Here is a 24273-nt window from a genome sequence, read left to right as displayed (position 1 = left end):
TATATAGAGAGAGAGAGAGAGAGAGAGAGAGAGAGAGAGAGAGAAGAGAGAGAGAGCACACCAGTGAGCAGTGAAGAAATAGTTTCAGCATCATATTTCACATTTTGAATCAAACTCTCTAATCTGTGTATTGATTTACTGTCAACCTAATTTCTTTTTGCCTCTTGGGCTATATTCTTTACTTGTACCTCTTAGTTGGTATACCCTAACTCCATGAGATGCTTAGGTGATGATAAAATGATTATAATGCTTCAAGCTTGACAAAAAGTCACTTTAATTTTGTTCTAATCAATCAAAATTGGTCTAACTGAACTTTAAATATTTTCTTCTATGAAGGGACACTTCTGTTGAGGCAGTAAGTGTGGCACACTGCTAAGAGAGGAGGACTACTAATGAAAGCCACCAATGGTATTAACTGGCTAAACCAAGAGTAACAAAACAACACAGACTGAGTGGCTTAAACAACAGCACTTTTATGCCCTCACAATTTGGGAGGCTAGAAGTCCATGGTCAAGGTGCTGGAAAATGTGGTTTCTTTTTTTTTTTTTAATATTTATTTTTTAGTTGTAGTTGGACTCAATATCTTTATTTATTTTTATGTGATGCTGAGGATCGAACACAGGGCCTCGCACGTGCTAGGCGAGTGCTCTACCACTGAGCCACAACCTCAGCCCAGAAAATTTGGTTTCTTTTGAAGCCTCTCTCCAGAGCTTACAGATGGCCTTATTCTCACTTTGTCCTCACATGGCCTTTTCTCTGTGGGCATGCATTCCTGGTACCTCTCTGTGATTTCAAACTTCCTCTTATAAAGGACTCCCACCAGGTAGGATTAGGGCGCTCATCATAATGGCTTCTTTTAAACTGCTTCTTCTTAACTGCCTCTTCAAGCCTGTCTCCAAATACAGTTACATTCTGAGGTACTGGGTGGGGGTTAGGGTTTCAACAGTTTGGGGGAGACATAATTCAGCTAATAAGACAAAAAACAGATTCAAATTAGAACCAGCTACAGCTAAGAAAGCAAACAGCAGATGGAAGAGGACCAGAAATAAATTTACATCAACATGGGCAAAAGTAAATTTATAGGAGCAAAATAAAACATGGTTATGGGGAAAGGTTTTTAACGTGTGTGCAAACATCATACAAGAACTCAGAGGGCTGAGAGTAATAAAAGCGAGATCACGTCTTAACTATGTTTGATTAGCCGTAAGAAAAACGGAATGAATATCACATAGACACTGGCAGTTGACAGAAAATTCCTGAGATATGTAGGTACTTTGACAGGTCCTGAGTCTACGTTAAGGGAAGGTACGTCATTAAAGACTACTGTGGGCAAAATTTATGCATAAAATTGAAGTGCGAATGAATGACTAAAATGTCACTTCAATACAATATAATACCAAATTGTACTTAACTGACTAAGAATATGCTTGTAATTCATTACTATTTTAGAAATTATATAGTTTGGTTTTGAGAGATTATTTTATCTTAATTATGTTAGGAATTACATATCTTAATTTTCAGAGATAAAATCAGCTTGCTTAAATCCTAGCCAAAATGTGCCTCTCCAGCATGCTAAGAACAGAGGCAGCCATGCATCCTGCTTTAGAAATGGTACCCCAGGGTGGGGTCATCCCCCTGAGTGAGGAGCTGAGGCTACAGAATCAGAGCAAACACTTCAGTAAGCACAACGCTTTCCCAGAAAATTCTCTTTGCAGTAATTTTAATAAAACCTCTAAGGAAATTAGTAGCATTAAAGGAACAATCTCTATCTGGTCCTGATGCATTTTGATCAGCTCTCCTTGTTTTTCCAAGCTTGAATATAAAGATCAAAGAAAGCAGCTGACATTTCTTATTGTGGAAATAAACCAAGACCACTCAAATGAGAAAAAGCAAAGGCTATTTACTCTAAGCTTGCTGCAGCAAAGAAGTCAGACACAGTCACCTGTGTTTTGGCAAAGATTCAAAGGCAGGAAGAGTGGGTAGTTTTTGTACTAGCAGAAAGGGAAGGTTGTGCCCTCCACAGAAGCTGTTGGCCTGAGGAGGCTGGAGACACCTAACAGTGGGACCTCCTATGTGATGGTTTAAGGGTGCATTGCACATGTAGTTTGCTCAGGTTGTTAAGTTGGGACTGTGGACAAAAATCAGGGCAGCTGTCATTTATTAATTAAATCCTAGCCAGTTGGGGCTGATTACTACAGAAGTTATTATTCAGCTTCCTTGATTGTTACTAGAGATTGTGGTCTGGCTTCCTATAATTCTGACATCGAGCAGGCTGGTTCCCTTGGCTGTTGGTTGTAGACAGCAGATGTGTTTCCTGGGCAGGTTCCTGGGCCACAGCTCTCTTTTTATATATGGTCTGGCCATTGTCCCTTGGTGTTTTTAGTCTCATTCTCCTTTCTAAAGAAAAAAATACAATAAGGGGCATCTTGGACTGGAGCATGAGAGGAGTCTTATAGAACTGAATTTTGTTCTTTTTAGACAGTGGGAGAAAAAGGATTTCTTCACCTGAGAGAAAGGAGAAAATACAGGCTACATTGCCAGGAGACCCAACCTGAGGGCTGTAAGCACTCAGATGGCAAATGAGACCCATTTTTTTCTGATTAGTCCAGATGGGTAGGAAGGCCAATGGATATATTAGTCAGAAGGAGGTATAAGGGGGACACCAGGTTGGATTCCCTTCCATCCTACCTCTTGGAAAGTGTGTACTGAACTAAGTCCTAAAGAAATGACATCTCTGAGCAGAAACCCAAAGTCATTGATCTCAAGGGGGTGAAAGAACCTGATTGGGAGACGTCCTGAGTATATATAAAAACAAATATCTTGATGAACAGATACACAAGCAGATATGTATGTGGTTATGTATATGCCATTGATCTGTGCATAAGTATGTTAAAACACAGATCATGAGCTACCTCATTAAACATTTTTGAGCCCCAAATGGAATACCAGTCTACAGGTTCAGTTTGCAATTATTCTGAGGTATCAAACACTGTACTGTGAGTTCCCAAAGAGGGTCACAGATAAAATGCCAATGTGTAGTCATTTGGTTTTTCATATTGATAAATACTGAGAATTTACCAATTTTGCTGGGAGAAAGAAAACAAATGGTCTTTTAGTTTGAAATAACTCAAAGAATATCAAGTATTTTGTTCTTTTGCTCTATTGCCATAATTGGCATCATATGGCATTCTATGATCTCAATTTAGTAAGGCTGCACACCTAAATAGCACACAGAAACATCCAACGTGGTGGTTTTGTTTAGTTGATATTTTGCTTTGTTTGCCTCATTAAAATCTTGGAATTGAAAAGGAACTGGGATAATTATTCTAAACATAGAGGTATAGAAAGTGAGGCTCACTTATATTTGCCCAAAATATCAGTGCTGACAGCAAAACTAATTTCCTTCTCATTGTGGGATCCCATTTAAAAAGTTCACTTTTAAATCATAATTGTCAAATTCTGGACTCCCATCATTGTTTTGTGAAAATATCACTAGAATCCCAAAAGTTCAAAGTTTGACATTGAAAAATAAGATTAAACTATTATGTTAAGCTTAAGGAATTGCTTTTAGCACTTCTTTATACCATGATATTAATTTTATGTAAAACTGCTAATCCTCTTAATTTACAGCTTAATTCCACTGTAAATGTGACATTTTTGCTTCTTTATCAATCCATTTCATTTCAAAAGCAATCCATTGAAAACATTCAAATATTTAATCACATGGAAAGAAATGTTGAACCACTAATGTATTACTGCATAAGTCCTATTTTTGTCCAGGTGAAGTTATTCATACACAGTGGATTTCTTAATTAATAAAAACCATAGTGCGGAGGAAAATGACAGAGAGTGCTATTCTAATCAATCATTGCTATGCACTCTGTCACATCACTGGCAAAGTATTGCTGGGCACTTCTCCAGCTGTAATAAAAGTGCAATATGAAGAAAGGCAAATTTATATGTGATGTTATTTGTTTACATCAGACCAGCTGCTCTGAAGAGCTCAGAAAACAGAATTCCAGACTTTTCCTTTTTTTTCCCCAGTGACAAATTCAAAGAGTTAGGAAGTAGGAAAAGCAATTGCACAGTGGTTTCTTTTTCTTCCTTTCTCCCTCCCTCCTCCCCTCCCTTCCTCACTCCATTCCTTTCTTCCTTTCCAGGGATTGAGCCCAGGGCATTCAACTACTGAGACACATCCCCAGCCCTTTTTAATATTTTATTTAGAAACAGAATCTTGCTATGTTGCTGAGGCTCTGGCTCTGAACTTGCAATCCTCCTGCCTCATCCTCCCTAGCCACTGGGATTCAGCCCTGCCTATACTGTGGTCTGTATGTATACAAGTTCCATCTAAATTGGCCATGAAATAACGTGGATCAAACAGTTAATCTCAAAAAAGGAAGAGCAACACACTTAATGTATGATGGCTTTTCTTTAACTGCAAGGGATCATTTCTACTTCCAACCCAGCAAAGAATTTAATCCTTTTTTTTTTTTCAGTTTCAATGGTAAATACCCTCAAGGCAATCAACACTTTGATATTTGTGATTTGAACAACAAACTACTCATTTCTAATGAAAATAAGCCCCAAAGGGAAAACTCCACTGAAATATTTTTCTCCAATTTCTTTCATTGAGTTGCATAACACCCAGTGCTAGAACTGCAGAATTATAAGCTACACAATGAGGAACAGTGAAACTTGACAAAAGGGGGAAAAAAAAAAACAAAAAAAACCAGAGGACATCTACTGAACACTGTTCCACGCCTCCAAGAAAACAGCACTCTGCTGAATGGAAATGTGCTATCCATGGTAGTTAACACTCACTTAACAGCCAGAATCTGCATTATTATTCTAAAAGTATTTTTGGCCAAACCTGGCAGCTGGGAGATCTAGATTTCTATTTTAAGATATCAATGGTTGGATGATGATGCATGGTTTGGAATATTCAAATCTGTAATTTGGTAATGAAAGAATACCCTCATATGCAAGTGTTTGTCAACTAAATGGTCAACAGGCCCTGGATTCCTCACACAACTGGCTCTCTGTACATCACAGTAATTATTGGTAAATGGTCACCTTGACATGACTCTCTTTTTAAAAAATCCTAATGGTACAATATTACCATTTCTGTCAATAAAGGTAGTTAACAAAGTAAAATACTATCACAAAGCCCTGAGTTTTAAACATATGATGTCACACAGGCTGAGATATCAAGATGCTGGGAACCCTGTGATTAACACCCTGGCCTTACTGTTCTTAAATAAAGCTTGAAACAGGCAGGGCTAAAATCAAGAAGCTCAACTAAATAGAATTTTGAAATACTTGGTTAGCAAAAAGGAGGACACAAGACCTAAGAACAAACATAGGTAACCCTCAGAGCAACTGTGGCATACCAGTAAGAATGTGGATTTTGAGGACAGGGAGACCTCAACCCTGTCACCATTAAGTATGTTATTTTAGGCAAATTTCTTATCTTCTCTAATCTTTACTTTATTCATATATAATGTACACGAGAATATCTATCTTAGAGATGCCATAAATATTAAAATATTCCATATAAAAGTTCAGCATATGAATGGCAGATACGTAGCAATTAATAGATGCTTGTCATTAAATTACTATTTCAAATCATAATTACTACTTAAAACTGGATTTTCCAGGTCATATTTTAAAAATTGGAAGATATTTTTTTCTATGAAAATGAGGTAATAAATCAAAATTATGATCATCAGAATATAATAATAATTAATGTTTACTATAGGCATTTTGCAGAAAATGAGCTGGAACAATAAGAATGTACTCAGTACCACACTGGTCATAAGGAATAAACCAGAAGACAAACCAGGCAATGTGGCTATGGAGGACAGGTTCTGAACTGCTTCCCTGTATTGCTTTAGAGATGATTCTTAGGTTCTTCAACAACCTTCAGAAACCTGTTTACAGTTAACGTATTTGAACTGCCACATACTATCATAGTTGCCTATTTATATTTATTTTTTTTACATATTTTTATTGGTGCAGTATAGTTGTACATAATAGTGAGATTTGTTGTTACTTTTTCATACATGCACACAATATAACAATATAATTTGGCCAATATAATTTCCCATCTCTCTCACCTCTTTCCTCCCCCTCGTTCCTTTCCTCTACTTTTCTGATCTGCCTTTGATTTTCATGAGATCCACCCTCCCAACCCCATATTCTTTTCCTTTATACTCTCTAGTTTCCAGATATGAGAGAAAACATACAATCCTTGACCTTCTGAGTTTGGCTTATTTCACTTAATATAATGTTCTCAAGTTCCATCCATTTTCCTGCAAATGATGTAATTTCATTTTTCTTTATGGCTAAATAAAGCTACACATATTGTAAAAGCTACATTATATATGTAAAATGTTTTCTTTATCCAGTTATTTGTTGATGGACACAGGCTGGTTCCATAGTTTGGCTCTTGTGAATTGTGCTGCTATAAACATGTATTACTCTAGTACACAGACTCTAATTCTTAGGCTAAATATTAAGGAGTGGTATAACTGAACTCTATGGTGGTCCATTCCTTGTCTTTTGAGGAAACTCCACACTGATTTGCATAGTGGTTGTACTAATTTACAATTCCACTAACAAAGTAAAAGTGTTCCTTTTCCTCACATCTTCTTTAGCATTTATTATTGTCGGTTTTCTTGATGACTGCCATTCTGACTGGAGTGAGAAGAAATCTCAGTATAGTTTTGATTTCCATTTTCCTAACTGCTAATGATGGTGAACATTTTTCATATATTTGTTGGCCATTTTTATTTCTTCTTTTGAGAATTGTCTGTTTAGTTCATTTGCCTATTTATTAATTGGACTATTTGGTTTTTGGTTGTTAAGTTTTTTGGGTTTCTTTATACATTCTGGATATTAATCCTCTGTGAGAAAAGTAGCTAGTAAAGATGTTCTCCCATTCTGTGGTTCTCTCTTCATTATTTCCCTTGCTACGCAGAAACTTTTAAATTTGATGCTATCCAATTTATTAACTCTTGGCATTATTTCCTGAGCTTTAGGGGTCTTATTGGGAAAGTTGTTGCCTGTGTCTATGTGTTAGAGTGTTAACCCTAAGTTTTGTTCTACAAGTTGGATAGTTTCTGGTCTAATTCCTAGGTCTTTGATTCATTTTGAGTTGACTTTTGTGCAGGGTGAGAGACAAGTCTCATTCTTCTACATAGGGATAACCAGTTTTCCCAGTACCATTTGTTACAATGGCTCTTTGTGGATTTGTTTTTGTGTTTTCTGTTCTGTTTCAGTGGTCTATGCATCTGTTTTTGTGCCAGTACCATGCAGTTTTTGTTGCTATAGCTATGTAGTATAATTTGAAGTCAGGTATTGTGATTCTTCGAGAGTTGCTTTGTTCTGACTTAGAATTGCTATAGTTATTCTGGGTCTTTTATTTTTCCAAATAAATATTAGGACTATTTTTTTCCAGTTCTGTGAAGAATGTCTTTAGTCTTTTAATGGGTGGTTGCCTATTTTTAACAGATCTATTGAGATATAATTCATGTACCATAAAATTCACTTACCTTTTACAACTTAGTGATTTTTAGTATATTCAGAATTGTATGACCAACAACATTACTTAATTTTAAAACATTTTCATTACCCCAAAAAGTAACCCCATAACCATTGTTACTTTCTTTTACCCCAATCTTTCACACCCTGGCAAAATTCTCTTTATGGATTTGCCTACATAGGACAGTTCAATCATGAAATATGTGGTCTTTTGTGACTGGCTTCCTTCACTTAGCATCATGTTTTTAAGGTCCATCCACATTCCACCAAGAATCAGTGCTTCATTCCTTTTTACTGTAATTGTGTAAATATGCCATATTTGTCTATTGATTTATTCATCATTTGGATGGATATTTTGGATAGTTTCCACTAAATTAATTTCAATACTATGCAGAAAGAGACCTCCACCTCTTCCACCATGTGAATACACAGACAGACAACACCATCTACGAACCAGAAGCAAGCGCTCAACAGAGAGAGAAGGCACCATATGTGTAACAGAAAGGAAGCCCTCACTGGCACTTTGGATCCTGGATTTTGCTGCCTCCAGAATCCCAAGGAATATATTTATATTGCTCATAAACCACTCAGTTAATGGCATTTTTCCATAGCATCCCAAATGGACTCAAGACCCTGACCATTTATACAATTGGAAAAGAATAGCAGTCAGGAGTTTACATGGTAAGTTAATTTCATATTCAATGCTAATGTTCCTGTACAGCTGAAGATAGAACACAAAGAAGTGTTTGGGTCGCATAGTTGTAAAAGAATATTTCACAACAGATGACTCACAGCAAAGATGACTTCTTAGAAAATGAATGAAGAGGGTTGGGAGCGGAGAATGCAGAGAACAATATTTGGGTCCAAGTGCACACATCCTGAACTGTCAGCTTCCTTTTCAACTTCCATTTTGCCTCTTCCTTCTTCTTAATAGAACCCTGACTTAGTTGGAGTGTCCCTCTGCCCCCTGATAAGCCATTCAATTGAAAAGAAGCTGATCCTTTCCTGGCTCCCAGGGCATGACCTGTTGGCTGGCTTAAGGATTCCCTCAGAGCCCCTTGCCAGTAGCTAATCCATAAATTGACTGAGATTGGATGAGACTGAAGAAAATACTGCTCCTACGTTGATGGAGAGATATTCTCGCTTTCTTCCTGGAAGCCTGTTGCCAGCTACTACTTGGTGTCCCAGACTCCTTTGTAACAGTGAGTGCCACAAGACATGGTAATTAACTATAGGAAAGGGTCTCCTAGGGGGTTTCTGACAGGCAATCAGGACTGGGATGGTAGTTCAACAATGCTATCAAACTGCTGGCAACCTTCTTGCAGTAAACCAGCACAGGAGGAAGTGTAGAGCCAAGAAAATCTCCCCCCATTATACTACCCCCAGGTCTGCCCTACCATTAGGCTTCTATTTATGTGAATCAATAAAGTTCTTAGTTGTTGGAGTCAGGTTTGATTTTCATTTCTGTTACTTGAATTTGGAAGCATCCTAAAATCTATAGCAGGGAAGCAAACTCACAAAGAGATGTGAAAGAAATGGGGGAGGACAATCAAGAGAGTTCAGTGTGATCTGATCTGAGGGAAGATGGACTTTGACAAAGGAACAGAATCACTGAGAGTGCTAAGTGCAGCACATTTATCAAGGAAGTGCTATTCCTATGCAATTTCTACTCTGGGTATGAAACCTCTTAAAATTAATCTTTATATTTAGTCATCATATCATGGTTTTCACCTCTTTAAAGTATTCAAAGTCTAAGTGATGGCAACCTACTTTACAATTGGTTGAGATAATTATAAAGTATGTTTTTATAATGAAATATAGAATAAACGTGATCAAATAAGACTGTTTCATTGTAAGTGCATTGAAACTTCTTTTCTCCAAGTAGAACAATTAATCAGTGAAGTTTTATAAGTCTTATAAGATGTTGTTTCACAAAAATATTGTGAGAAATTTTAAACATATACCCAAAAGTAGGAAAAAGAGTATAAGAATGTCCACATCTCTATCACCCTGATTCTAGAATTCCCAATGGTTTGCCACTCCTGTTCTTCCCTCCTGTTTCCCTCACATGTAAAATGAACTGTTTGAAATCAATAACATTATCTTCCACAAACACTGTATAAATATTCTATAATATTCTATAATATTATCTTCTACAAACCATGTATAAATGATAGATTTCTAGGTCAGAATATAGAAGCCCATCTAACACTTAGGGTACGTGACATTTCTACATTTTGAATAGAAGATGGTATTATTAAAACAACGAGTAAAATTAACAATGAGTCCATTGATGAATCTAAGAATAATGAGCTAAAGTAAACTTCTGACCATACTTACCCAAATCACAAATAGTCAAAAGTTCAGATTTAGCCTACCAACATAAAAATTTTCCATTTTTATAGTTATTAAGTTGTTAAGAGTTACTTAGTTTCCCTATCCTACATATCTGCCACAACATTTTCTAAAAATACTTATAATTGTTTTCTTTCCATAGCCTCAGGATCAGTGGTTCTCAAAGTGTGGTCCAGGGACACCTGGTGGTTCTCTAGACTCTTTGAGGGGGATTGGAAAGATCAAAACTTTCCAAACTAAGAAGATGTTCTTTTCTCTTTTTATGTTCATTTGAGCACAGATACACAGTGGAACACTCTAGAGAACACATGATATATAACATCAATGTTCTAGTGTTTATGTGAAGTAAATGTGAGAATATTCCCAGTTTCTATGAACCAAATATTTAAAAAAGATTTGTAAAAATATACAACAATTCTAATAATCTCACTATATTTTGTGTTGAAAATGTAATTATTTTGTAAAAAATGTTATTTATAATAATATGTAATGATGTTATTGGTATTTTTAAAGAATTCATACATAAAATGATATTTTATTTGTCTTAATTTCTAAAGATTACATGGGTAGATATAACCTATATAAACAAAAAATTCCTTGTCTGCTGAATAATTTTTAAAAGCATGTGGGAGTCTCAAGACTAAAAAGTATGAGAACTACTGTTCCAGATAAATTCCCTACTTTATCCTATAGATGATACCTTTAGCTAATGGGATGAAGAGATTCTTTTTCTACTATTTTTTGAAAATATTACTGGGAATAAAATGCATCTTCTTCATGACATTTCTTTCCATGATTAACATTCTGATTTTGAGCAGGAAATAGGCAAGAGATTAGGTGAGGACAATACCTAAGTCAACACTCACCTTCACTAATTCTGTGTAGCCTGTCTCTCTTGGGGTCCACCATGGCTGGGCTCTCAAGCCATTCACATTATAGAGCGAGCGTTGCCAGATGGATGCGAAATGTCCTCTCTTGTGCCCGAGCTCATACCACTTGTATGCCTGAAAGAACAGCAAGACTGTGTTCAACACTACTCTGAATGAAATGAAGGACTGAATCATCTCTTAGTTTTACAGTGCACTTATACAGCACTAAATCAATTGCAAGTTGAAAATATATTTAAGCCACCTAATCTATAGAACATTGTAGTTTAGCAACAGAGTTCACTGTAAAGTGTTGGCTGATCCTCTTTGAGGTTTCATGGATGACTGGGATCTGCAGTTGGCTGTCATCACCTGTCATTGTGAGAGGTATTATACTACACATCTCTAAGCTGGGAGAAGATCAAATTTGAAATAGAGTTTTACTGAATATATGTGGCTTTTACATCATTATAAAGTTGAAAAATCTTGAGTCTACCCACCTTAAGTTGAGGACTCTCTGTGCTTTGAGAGATATTTAAATAAAGAACTTGTCTGTTAAGTACCCAACTCTGTTCAGATCTGGTGAAAACATTACTATTGAACTGAGTTTCTGATTATGACCTTTTAGTGTAAATGAACACATGTATTTTATTTTCACTCAAGCTGTAAGCTCTGCGAATACTGGATGTTTCATTTCCCCACTCATTTTGTCTCCCCTGAGTGTCTAGCACACTCCAGGACTGTTTATTGAACAGATAAGTAACTTAAGACACCAGAGTGACAATGGTTATATTTTTAGTTTTCATTCATTAGTTCTGTTACTGTTTCCTTTAAAAGGAATAGTCTAAGACTTTAATGTTTACTTCAAAGACATTTGCATTTACTGAATTGGGGTGCTAAAATGGATAATGATTTCTTTTCATGTGTACTTTCTTTCCATGTCCATATTTAAGGAAGCTACTCCATCTACCCCAGGGTAACAGAGTATAAGCTCCCCACTAAATTAAGTACACAGAAAGGAGACATTGTTCTGAGTTGACAAAAAAAATATAATGATATTCCATTTTCGATTTTTAAAAGGGAACTTTTGTTTCTAATAAATATATTTTTCTGCCATAAGGGATAACATTTGTGGCTCTAGGGTGGTTGTAACATGATACAACTGACCTCCTAGAAGACTAGCTCAGGGACGGTTGTGGAATACCTTGCTCCATATGGCTCCTCTAAATGATCCCCAGGCCAGCCATATGCTCTCAAGTGGCCCTCCTACATGCTGCCCCTCCTCCCATGCACACTCCATGTCTTTGACATGGAAGGTTTTCCTAGTGGTACACTGAATATTATCCTCTCTATTTCTACGAGTCTGATCTAGTGATCACTTTTGAAGAGTGTATATTCTGATCAATGTATATTCTGATCAATAAAAAAAGCATTTAGTATCAACTTGAATATATTCTTTAAAAAACTATGGATCTTTTATATCTTTAGATATAAAAGTATTAATATTTAAAAGCATATAAATATTCATATTTCAAATTTTTCTTCCTAAAAAAGTAAAAGGTGATAGTAATGCTGCCTTATATTTTCAACAGCACTTTACAGTTTACTTTTATATGTGTAATGTCACTTGATATGTCCAAATATTCCATCTTAAAAATGTTAAAATCAAGGTTTATAAAGGTTAAATATCTGTATTAGAATTCACAGCTCCTGCCAGTTTGTTTAACTCTCCATCTATATTAGTATTATTTAAAAAAGCTATCAAGAAATGTTTTTATTTAATTATCTTTCTCATTAATGTCTCAAATTAAACACACATACTAATCATTGTTATATATTTTCCTTGATGTACATGTAAGTTGTAGAAGAGTTTCTTTAAAAATCAGAAAGTTAAAATGGCTGATTATTGTAGGATTAAAAAAAGAAGAAGAAGAAATTCCATTTACCTTTGAGGTTAATTTGACTGTGTGATTTTGTCCAATTTGAATTTAGGATATTATTTCCTAAGCCATTTGCTTTTGGGTATTAAAGTGAACAGCAATATTAAGTATAGTCAATGATATTTTGGAAAGTTTGACAACCCATTCAATTTTGAGTCATCAGCCATACATTTTAGGGACTAGGCATAAGTCATTACAGGAAAACCAAAAAAGCAAACAGTAGAGCTCTGGTTCAAGAGCTGCTGTGCCTTGGGTTTTCTGTCCTCACTGTGTGAATGCCTGGGGAAGTCTGTCCACTCAACAGGAGCATGTTTGTCCGGAACGTTTGTTCTGACACTTAGAGTAAGTACGCCTGTGTCAAACAGGACCCTTTGTTTTGCACTCCTCTGTCTCTTAACATTTGGGAGAAACCAAATCATGAAAATGACATGTCAGGAGTTTTCAGAAATTGCCTTCATTGATACATAGGGGATCCAAGTGAATTCCCCTTGACTGTTTTTTAAACATCCAAACTACCTTACAATAAAAATTGCTAGAAAATCAACACTCAATTTAGAAACCTCTAAAAATTTCCTCCTTACTATTTATTATCTTATCAGGAATCATATGCATCTGATCACAATTACTAAGATAGACAGTAGGGGCTGAGGATGTAGCTCAGTGATAAAGCACTTGTTCAGCATGCGTGAAGCCCCTGGTTCCATTCCTAGTACAACAAAAGAAAACAAACAAATGAAACAGACAGTAAAACCACCAGGGCTATTTTCTTAAATGGGTTTATATCAATGTCATCTCTACTTTTATGGAATTATTGCTATGTGTGGCTTTGTTTCTCATACCCATATCAACTCAGAAAAACCTGGGTCATGTCTGTGCAATGGGCCTGCCAGTGGCCTAGCTGGACCTGCTCTGTCTGTGATGTGCTATGCTGAGGGACTGGGAGACACACTCTTGATGAGAACAGCTGGCTGCAATCTGCCTATGGAGGATTATAAAGGCCAGTGTGTGAAAAGGGACTTGATTTGCACACAGGTTTTTTGAACACAGAGTAGCCTAGAAAAAAAAGTGAGACTAAAGAAACAAACAACAGTCAGGTTCTTATAGCTGTCATTGAAGTAGCAGGTGACACTCATGAATTAACACCCATGCACAGGAAGGGGAGTGAGATGGCTGCCAAAGAGCTTAGAAAGCCAGTCCCAGTTCTTGTCCTGAATAGACTGAGTGAGTGGAGAGAGCAGAAAATCTGACTCAGATCTTGATCCTGGGAAGCTGGCAATATCATGGAATAAGAGATGGAACCTAGGGGGAAAACAGCTTAGAGGAAGACTAGTGAGTTGTCTGTGTGACATCTGTGAGATGACAATAAGCAGGCAGCAGACATGAATCTGGACCTGGAAACTGAGACTAGATAGGAAGCCAGAATGTGGATTTAGAAGTCATGGAAATCCCAGGAATCCTTGTCCACTGCAAACCCCTGTCCACTGTTACAAAGATTTTTCTAAAATCTATTTTTCAGCTATGGATTTGCTTCTTATGGTGCATCCTCTCTCAGCCAGAGCAGTGCTCCATGCATAACAACATTTAGTGTGGCTGCCTCTTGATATGCAAAATCAGAAATGGAGATTCAACACCCAGAGATATCAGAAATATCAAAAGAGGTTCTAGAGGCTTGTCTCTGTCCTCCTGTAAGCATGAGTCCTTCTGAACTTTTTAAACTCAAGAACTGTGTTGATCATTATCATATTAATGATAATTAATATGCTGTTAGAATAGTCCCACGGGTTCAAGTACCAAGCCCTTCACAAGTGGTTAGTAGTGAGTTCTTTGTCCTTGAAGTAAGGGCTGTTTTCATCTAAGATCTGAGATAAATCAGACTTCTTTTATCTATCTTTGCCCTAGACCCTGAAATGTTCAAAGATAAATTAATTAGTGACAATTATATTTACAGTAGTCAGATATGAACATTTATCCAGTGTTAGATACTATAGCAAAATCTTTGTTCTCCCTGTCATTCAAAGGAAAAATGACCATTTACATCTAAAAGAGTGAAGAAATACAAAAATGATAAGTAACCAGAAATTTCTTCTCCCTTCTTTCTCTCCACTGAATTGTCTCATTCTATTTTAGCTGACTGATCAGTAGGTTAGAGAGAGAAAGGTACAGATTAATAGAAATGTATACAGAAAACAGCATCAATTATCTAAACCACTACTACAACAAATTTGTTCATGTCTTCAGGAGGCAATTACCCCATCACAAAGCCCCTTCCTTCTCTGATCCCCCAATTGTCCAGATGGTCCTATGACTTCATTAATTTTAGAAATCTAATGCTGTGTTATCCTTAGATGACACTTTAATGCATATGTGGAATGCAACAGTTACAAAGATTCAGTGCCTCACTTTGTCTTTTCATTCACTGACTCTAAAGACGGCTGAGCCTAGAACTCCTTCAACAGTGCAGGAGAGGTGGGCTTTGCCACATCATTTGTGATGAACTGTGAGAGGGCTTTGAAATTTATAGCACCAGATGTCATGACTAAAGGTCCGATATCACATTTACAGGAGCTGACAACTATACTTAAGAAAAAAGAAATACTCTCAAAGAAAACATGTAACTTTTGTAGTTACACCATTCTTTTGTGTCAATGCCTGTCATTACCCTAGCTACAAATGTTCATCTTAAACTGTATTAAATATTTCAGAAGGGAAGCTACACAATTAACCATTAGGATCAGTGTGCTCAGGGATCAGCAGAATAAAGACTGTTTTTGAAATTTCAAATAAAACAAAAATGAATCTGGACAAGCTATTAAAATAGTTTAAAAATTTAAACAGTTTCAGAAACATCTCTTCATTTCACATTTTTAAAGGCACTTTTCTAAGGCACCATCTATCTACACACACACACAGACATACACAAAGACACAAATACATTCAAACATGCTTTCTATCTCATGGACATAGACACACACACACACACGCACACACACACACACAAAAAAAAACACAACAATTTAGAAACCTTTCTTGTGATTATTTAGCTGATTGTTTGAAAGAAACTATAAAAGCCAAATCTCAAAAATCTTTTAGAGGATTAACCTGGAATTGTTAGGTTGTTTCAAACACAGTTTAAATAGCTAAATCGTTAAATTGTTGTTTTTAGAAGGGTATTATCAATTGCAACATTCTAGAAATGATCATGCCTACTTACACCCTCTCCTCTATTCAGGAGAACAAGAAGTCACAAACGCATTACCTCTTTATTTCCAACCCTCTGCATGGCATCTCCCAGGTGGAAATAGAATCGCCCATCATCAGTGCCTGGATCTCCAGATTCTATTCCTTCCTATAGAAAGAATAGTGTTAGTATTTGGGAAAAAATTAAATACCAGATTTAATTCCTTGACTTACATAAAATGTCCTACCTATGAAATATGGTATATCATACAGGAAAGTTGAAGAACCAAAAATGCATCTCAATACTAACATTTGGAATGAGGTTACTGGTTAATATTTACAATGCAAAAATAAAGATGTCATAAAACTAAATTTAGCATTAATATATCATTAATTAGTACTGAATAGTCCATAAAATCAATATGCTATTTTGTTTAACACTGTATGGCTACAATCATATTTTAATATTCCAAATAATATCTGTGGCTTGGTATCTCTCACATTTATTTTGCTTTCCAAATCTGACCATATGTCATCTAGTATCTTTTTATTCCTGAATCAAAATGTTTAATTTCTCATGTCTGAAGTGATGGCAGCCCAATTCAAGTAATATTTATTTCCTCTCAAAATAAATGCACTAATCTCCAGGATATATAAAGAACTCAAAAAACTTAACACACACACACACAAAAAAAAAAAAAACAAAAAAAAAAACAAAAAAACGAATCAATAAATGGGCTAAGAAGCTAAACAGACACTTCTCAGAAGAAGATATACATTTGATCAAAAAATATATGAAAAAATGTTCAACATCTCTAGTATTTAGAGAAATGCAAATCAAAACTACTCTTAAAATTTCATCTCATGCCAGCAGAATGGCAGTTACACCATTCTTTTGTGTCAGTGCCTGTCATTACCCTAGCTGTACAATGATACAGAATGTTCAAATTCTCAAATAAGACAAGGAATTGGAATTATTTTAATAAAACTGTCCTGGCCAAATAAAACACACAAACTATTTGCAATCAGCGGGTTGCTGTTTGGAATCTGATTAGACTCATGTGAAAGAAAGGGATCACAGAAGAGGCAATTGGTGCAACCAATCTGGAAAGCAGTATGGAGATTTCTTAGAAAACTTGGAATGGAACCAACATTTGACCCAGCTATCCCACTCCTCTGTCTATACCAAAAGGACTTAAAATCAGCATACTACAGTAATGCAGCCTCATCAATGTTCATAGCAGCTCAATTCACAATAAGATACCCTTCAATAGATGAATGGATAAAGAAATTGTGGTATGTATACACACAATGAACTATTACTCAGCCTTAAAAAGAATAAAATTATGGCAGTTGAAGGTAAATGGATGGAGTTGGAGAATATCATCCAAGTGAAGTAAGCCAATCCCAAAAAACCATCTGATAGTGGATGCTGATCCATAATTGGGGGGGGATGGGAAAAATGGAGAAACTTTGATTGGGCAAAGGTGAGGGAAGGCTGGGAAGGGTGCATGGGGGCATGAAAGATGGTGGAATGAAATGGACATCATTACCCTAGGTACATGTATGACTGTACATATGGTGTGACACTACATCGTTTACAGCCAGAGAAATGAAGTTATGCTGCAATTGTGTACAATGAATCAAAATGCATTCTGCTGTCATCTATACCTAATTAAATTAATTAATTATTAAAAAAAGAATAAATGCATCATGATTTTTAATGAAAATTTTAATGAAACAAATGGAAAGATTAAAGCCAATTTGGATCTTAGAAAGTAATTCTTATTAAATGATTCCTATTCTAAAACATTTAACAGATTTCTTCCAACTCCCACACAAGGATTGAAATTGAAATTTATGTTAAAAAAGAGAGAGAGAGAAGAGAGAAAATATTAAAGCAAGCGAATGAATTTATAAAATCAAAAGAAGGACAAGTGTCAAAAATATTTAAATGTCAAGGACTTTTTTTTCTAAAAATGTGCATCTTTGAGGCCTCTTCACAAGAAACCCATTATCTTTCACTAAGAAGAAATTTTATTTGCATAATACTGAAATTTAGCAAGCAACAGGATAAACTGATTGGCACACAAACATTCTTGTTTATGAATTAACTATCCTGGTTTTTGCTTTTTTGTCTTGGAAGCTGGGAGAATACTATCAGTTCCTCCTAGGTCAAAGGAAAAGTAAGAATATTCTAAATTTGAGAAACCTGTGTGTCTGCAGGACCCTAGTAAAGAATGAACAGGTTTCCGGAGGCCCTGTGATAGCTGGGTCAGACACGGGGCGCAGGCCATCTTAAGCAGCACCACTGCTCAGTTCTGTGTCCCAGGGTTATACACCTTTTCGAAAGAGACTAGAAATCTATGCAATGTTCAAATTCTCAAATAAGACAAGCAATTAGAATTATTTTAATAGAACTGTCCTGACCAAATAAAACACACAAACTATTTGCAATCAGTGGGAATCTGACTAGACTCACATGAAAAAAAGAGATCACAGAAGTGGTGATGCTAGCCCAGAAAATGTTTTTAGTCATTCTATCAGCTATATGTTAAATATGGTAGCGACTATCCATGTTCAACAATTGAAATCAAAATTAATTAACACTAAATAAAATTTAAAATTCACTTTCTCAAACACAGTTACCATATTTTAGGTGTTCAAAGGTCACATGGTCACCATAGGAGACAACATAGACAAAAAATAGAAAGTTCTATTGCATCGTCCCTGAGTAGACCAAATGTGATTCTGGTGAATTCACAAGGATCCAGTTACACAGGTGAAAAAAAAATGTTATTTTTATTTTAATATTTTTAGCTATCAGATAGGCTTTTGGAGAGGTGTGTGACCTATTCAAACTGCACTTGTTTCTTCACTTTTTATAGGCAACAACAGCCCTATTCAGACTTGACTTAATATATAATTAACTCGTGAAAGACATGTTTACTGCATTATCCATATTTTAATATATTGTGTCAATCACTGGTGTTTACTTTTGCCACGATTTTAAAACTGTAATAGTGGGATGGGGTGGTGCATTACTGTAATCCCAACAACTAGGGAGGCCGAGGCAGGAGGATCACAAGTTCAAGTGCAGCCTAGATAACTTAGTGAGATAAGACCCTGTCTCAAAATAAAAAAAATAAAAAGGTATGGTAGTGTTGCTCAGTGGTGGAGCACCTATGGGTTCAATCTGCATTAAAGAGAGGGAAAAAAAGCAATGCTATCAGTTTCAGTTTTAGGGGTTTCTTCATAACATAAAGTCTTTTCTAAATAATCTTTGCTTACATGGTTGATACTCCTATAATTACAGTGGAGGTCCATGCTGCCTGTGAATGCCATGGTCAGAGGGTGTACATTCTGAGGATGAAAAGCCTTAGCAGTGCATGCCAATCAATCTACAATGCATAATCAAGAGTGTCCGAATGACTCAAAAGAATCAAAAGATGAAAAGAGGAAGAGGAATGATAGTTACCTTTAAATAGGGAATGCTCTCAGCAATCTTGTTCTGTGCCTTCAGGATAAAGCCGTAATGCACTTTAGCAAAGCCATCATTAGGTGTCACATTCAGTACCTGAACTCAAAGAAAACAAAAAGCTATTGTGATAGATTACAAATTGCACAAATGACTGTCAAAACAAATTTTAATTAGTTTTGCTGTACTTGAACTGGATTATGATGTTACAGCTGAAAACACTATGACATTTTGTCTCACTGCAGTCATTAAACTTCAATGGCCCTATTTCCTCTCAACTCAATGTACTTTTCACATTTACACGAATGAAATGGCAATAACTGCTGAAGCATTTGCTTTAACAATGCAAATCAGCAAAATATGTGTCAATTTATAGGACTTCAATTTTTTTTTTTTTTTAGTGAATAGGGAAAAGGGCTTTAAATTTGCTCTGTTTGAATCCAACTCTAAATGGTTATTATAGGTTGCTTTATATAATGTGCCTTAGCCATTGTCTTAATTAAGAGAAAATTTATGCTTTGTATTCATACTACATAAGAAACATTTGAGTGCCCAGACTCTTAAGCACTGAAAATAAAGTTGGTGAGCAAGTACAGTATTCTGTGATAAAACCCAGGCAACTATTGAATACAAATCACATTATTGTGTGTTATATATGCATTTATTAGGATTTAGTGATAAATTATGCAAATGCTTTTAATTAAGTATTAGCAATGATAAATGAAACACCATTCAACTTATGAAGATGCTTTCACAAACTAATTTGTGGAACAAGAACAAGATGAAAGTTTGAGCCATGTCGATGTACAGAAAAGATACACATGCTGCCTCTTTACTCTTGAGCCCGAGTAGGAAGAGGAAGTCACACACACCAAGGGGACCTACAGAAGGAGCATGTGCACAGAGGGGACATCACACCTTGTTGAATCCACATGGTGCACACTGCCTACACTTCAGTATTTCCAACTCAGATCAGGTCCTGAACCTCATCCATTCTTAAGTCCAGCCAACACAACCTTCAAAGCATATTTAAAATTGTTAACAATTGTCATTTCCTTCACTGATGCTGCCCTGGTTCGGGCCTCAGCATCTTTCCCTGATCTTCTTACAGGAACCTCCTGATTGCGGGTCCTCTGCACTCCTGCAGTCCACACCCCTTGTGGATCCCTGAGGAACTTGCTGAATTGTAAGTCATATCACTTCCATCCTATGATCCATTCCACTGAGTGAAAGACAGAGTTCCAGGGATCCCTGCCGAGGCCAGCCTTATGCTCCTTTCCACTCTTCTGTCCCTCTGAGGCATGCTGGACTCTTTGCTTCTCACAGCAAGCCAAGGGCACCTCTGCCTCAGGACCTTTGAACTCACAGTACTCTGCCTCAAACACTCTTCCCTCAGATAACCAGATGGCTCACTCCCTTACCAGAATGAAGGAACCCTTGCTCAAAGGTCCCACCTCAGCAAACCCCACCCCTGACCCTGACCCCATCACTAGTCACCCTCCAACTTCTCCCTCTCCTGGTTCATTTTTCTTCTTGTGTTCATCATCACCACCTGACCTATTATATATATGTTTTTTGCTTCAACTAGTGAGATGTCAGCTCTACAGGGATTGTGTCTGTTTCGTTCATCCTCAATGTCCAGCACACAGAGGGTTCTCAAGACTATGGTACTCAATGTATAGATGGGCACATGGCGGGTTTTCCTCTCTAACTAGATCTCTGAAAGTGCAAGCTCTGCCTTTTCTGCATTTTCCCCAGCACTGACCTCATGCTAGATGCTTATCAGAGCTCAGTACTTCCTATCCCTGGAATGGAAGAGAATTGACACAGATCATGCTTCTGCCAGCACAGCCATGCAGGGATTATTATAATATTAAAATTATTACAACCACACAGATGACATTTCTGCCTGTTGCAGGCACACAGCCACCATCTCAAGTCATTAACAAATTAAATCACTTACTAGGCATTTTAGAATATAAAGAACTGCAGACCACTAACATAGAAATTGAAATGAGATATACTCTTTTTTTCCTCTGGGTCTTCTTGGTCAAGGGAGGGAGATAGATTCACACGAAGACAATGACAATACAAGATGTTCAATGTAGCTAGAGAAATAGGCAAGAGGCATCAGTATCTATAGAGAAGGGGCACATAACTCACCCTATGGTGTAGGTGGCTGGGGGCAAGGTCTGAAAGGTGTTTAGGGATGAATAGGAGTTCACTAAAGAAGTGGCAGATGAGAGACAATGAGGGGAGGCATTCAAGGTACAGAAGAAGTCAGTAAAAAGGGATAGTGAGCCAGGAACAGCAAAAGGGAATGTTGTTAAATTATAAACAGAAGTCAACGAAGAGGCTGGGGAAGGGGTCAGAAGTTGCATCAAATCACAAAAGGTCTGATTAATTAATGTGTGAGATAATCCTCTGGAGAGTAAAAAAAAAAAAAAAATCTCAAGTTCCTCAACTTATATCTGTCTCTGAAATATCCTAAGTGTGAAACAGCTTGTGGCTCTCCTCCATGTGCATAGTGGACAGTCATGTGTCACATCCTGTATGAATATTACTAGATGGGTTGGTACCTGGGCACCCAGGGCAGCTGACAGTGCTGCCCTACCCACTTGATGCCTTACCTGTAGGTAGTGTGCTGACTGCAGTTTGGAGGTGGATGTGAAATGAATGTGCAGGTTTTGTTGTCTCGTTGAAATTAACATGTAGATTTATAAAATTTCTAAGAAAGCTAGCATTATGGTTTGAGTAAAGTGTCCTTCGAAAGCTTGTTATATGAGACAATGCAGGAACATTCAGAGGTGAAATGATCAGGTTACGTGAGCTGTAACCTAATCGGTGGATTAACCCCTTTGATGGATTCATAATTTAAATGGAATACATAATAATATTATGTACAATATGCTATATATAATATGCTATTGTTTATATATATGTATGTATGTATATGGGGTGGAGTGAGAAAGAGAATATTGTATAATACTATCCCTGATTTCAGGCATTCGCTAGTGTTCTTGGAAGATATTTGCCATGGATAAAGGGGGATTAATATAATTATAAATAGCACTGCTCAATGCTATTACTAAAATGATATTTTTAGTAAAATTGCAAGATCTGTCAGTTAAATAAAATGTGAAAAGTATTTTAAATAGCATATTGTACATAATATTATTATGTATTCCATTCAAATTATGAATCCATCATAATTTCATTTCATCTAAAAACTTATTTTGGAGTATGTACTGTTAACAATGTACATAATACATGTACATACCTATGGCAGGTATTTTCTTGGACATTCACGTACACAATCAAATGGGCTTAAAGACCAGTACTGTGGGCCAGGAAAGCATGGGTGAGCTGGAGCAGAGGGAGATAGATGGTTGTGTCTGGGGTTGATGAAGGTTAAAGAGAAGGAACCTGAGCAAAGGGGGTCTCAAGGTTCAGGTAAGAGATGATGAGCCTGGGTTAAAAGAGGAAAGAATTTGAAAGCTATTCAGAAGGTAAAGGGAACAGAAATTTGTGACTTGGCACTGGAACATCAACTTCATGGATGATTATAGATGTACATGATTTTTTTTTTAAGGATATAGTAATTTTATTCTTTTTTTAAATTTATTTTTATTTTTATAATCAGGTATACATGACAGTAGAATGCTCTTCAATTCATTGTACACAAATGGAGCACAGTTTTTCACTTCACTGGTTGTACACAAAGTAGGGTCAGACCACTGGTGCAGTTATACATTTACCTAGGGTAATAATATCATGGACATACATTCTTGTGTGTGTTCCATTAGCTCCATTTCTGAGCTAGCCTGTATGGATTTTAATGAATGAAGGATAACCTGAGGCAGGGCCAGGAAGAATCAGGAATGATGCTCAACTTTGGACCATGATGGCTTAGGTAACTGGCATTGCCACTCACTTGCAAGGGGGACAGAGATTGAATCCCCAAAAGCTATGGATAAGCAATCCACATCAAACCATTTTAGAGTCAGTCTCTTTGTTGAAACCAACAGCAGCAAAAGCTCAGAATGGGAACTATCAGTGATTTTTGTAAATTTACTCAAAAATAAAAATCAATGAGGAAAAAAAATACAAAGTTGCAATATTAGCTTTCTGAAAATAACTTTTGATAAAGACATGAACACATTAGGATAAACTTTGGTTAAGGAAAAAGAATCCATTATATATAGCTTATTAACTTAGAAGTAAGAGGAGTGGGGGAGGCAAGTTCCACACTTATATTTAGCCTATTAGTGCTTCCTTAACAAGAAACTCACTCAATTGTATATTATGGCTACATTTTAGACTTTCTGCATCCTATTATGCTCAATCAGGTGAGATTATGATTTCAAATGAAAAAACAACAGCAGGTAAATTTTATTTTTCAAGGTGAAGTAAAATGCTTCATGTATCTGAGATTTAGTGTCAGGGAGCAAGAATGTCTATACCGAAGGGAGGGTTTAGAAAGGGGTAAGGACACATCCACAATGGTTTCGACACTCCCACAGTCTTAGCTCCTGCCCCAACCAGCCAGCACTTGGTTGGACTTTTTAGATGGAAGGGAGAGAGGGATAAAGGAAGGAAAGAAAGATGAGAAGTAGAAAAATCATGGATATGTCTGTGACAGTTGAGAGTTCTTCCACTCACAAGATCCTGAGTAAATGAAACACATGATGTTTTCATTAATCAAACTCTGCAAGACAAGGCTCCCTAACTGTGTTATGGCCATTAGCAAATACAATGTCTGTTTTAGTCTGATGTTTACTATGATGACTAGAGGAAAGTAACTGGAGATGCGGTACCCAGGAAAGAGAGAGAGAGAGAGAGAGAGAGAGAGAGAGAGAGAGAGAGAGAGAGAAGAGGAAGAGAGAGAGACCGACGTACAGGCCTGCCAAACAAT

The 24273-nt window shown here is 36.6% G+C and overlaps 1 protein-coding gene across 10 annotated transcripts in view; it reads right to left on the bottom strand.

Moving 5' to 3' along the window:
* Asph (aspartate beta-hydroxylase) overlaps nucleotides 1-24273 on the bottom strand; it is a 214376-nt gene that overhangs the window by 34379 nt on the left and 155724 nt on the right. For 9 of the 10 annotated variants that reach the window (XM_048783014.1, XM_048783017.1, XM_048783013.1 and 6 more), the window contains 3 exons: nucleotides 19359-19457; nucleotides 15960-16049; nucleotides 10764-10901 (listed from right to left, as the gene is read on the bottom strand). In XM_048783014.1, the coding sequence (XP_048638971.1) occupies nucleotides 10764-10901; nucleotides 15960-16049; nucleotides 19359-19457 (327 nt within the window). The remainder of the gene's footprint in view (nucleotides 1-10763; nucleotides 10902-15959; nucleotides 16050-19358; nucleotides 19458-24273) is intronic. The other variant, XM_048783020.1, reaches the window with a different exon arrangement.

The sequence above is a fragment of the Marmota marmota genome, unplaced genomic scaffold (assembly GCF_001458135.2).
Source record: "Marmota marmota marmota unplaced genomic scaffold, marMar, whole genome shotgun sequence".
NCBI lineage: Eukaryota > Metazoa > Chordata > Mammalia > Rodentia > Sciuridae > Marmota > Marmota marmota.
This window is presented reverse-complemented; position numbering and strand designations above follow the sequence as displayed.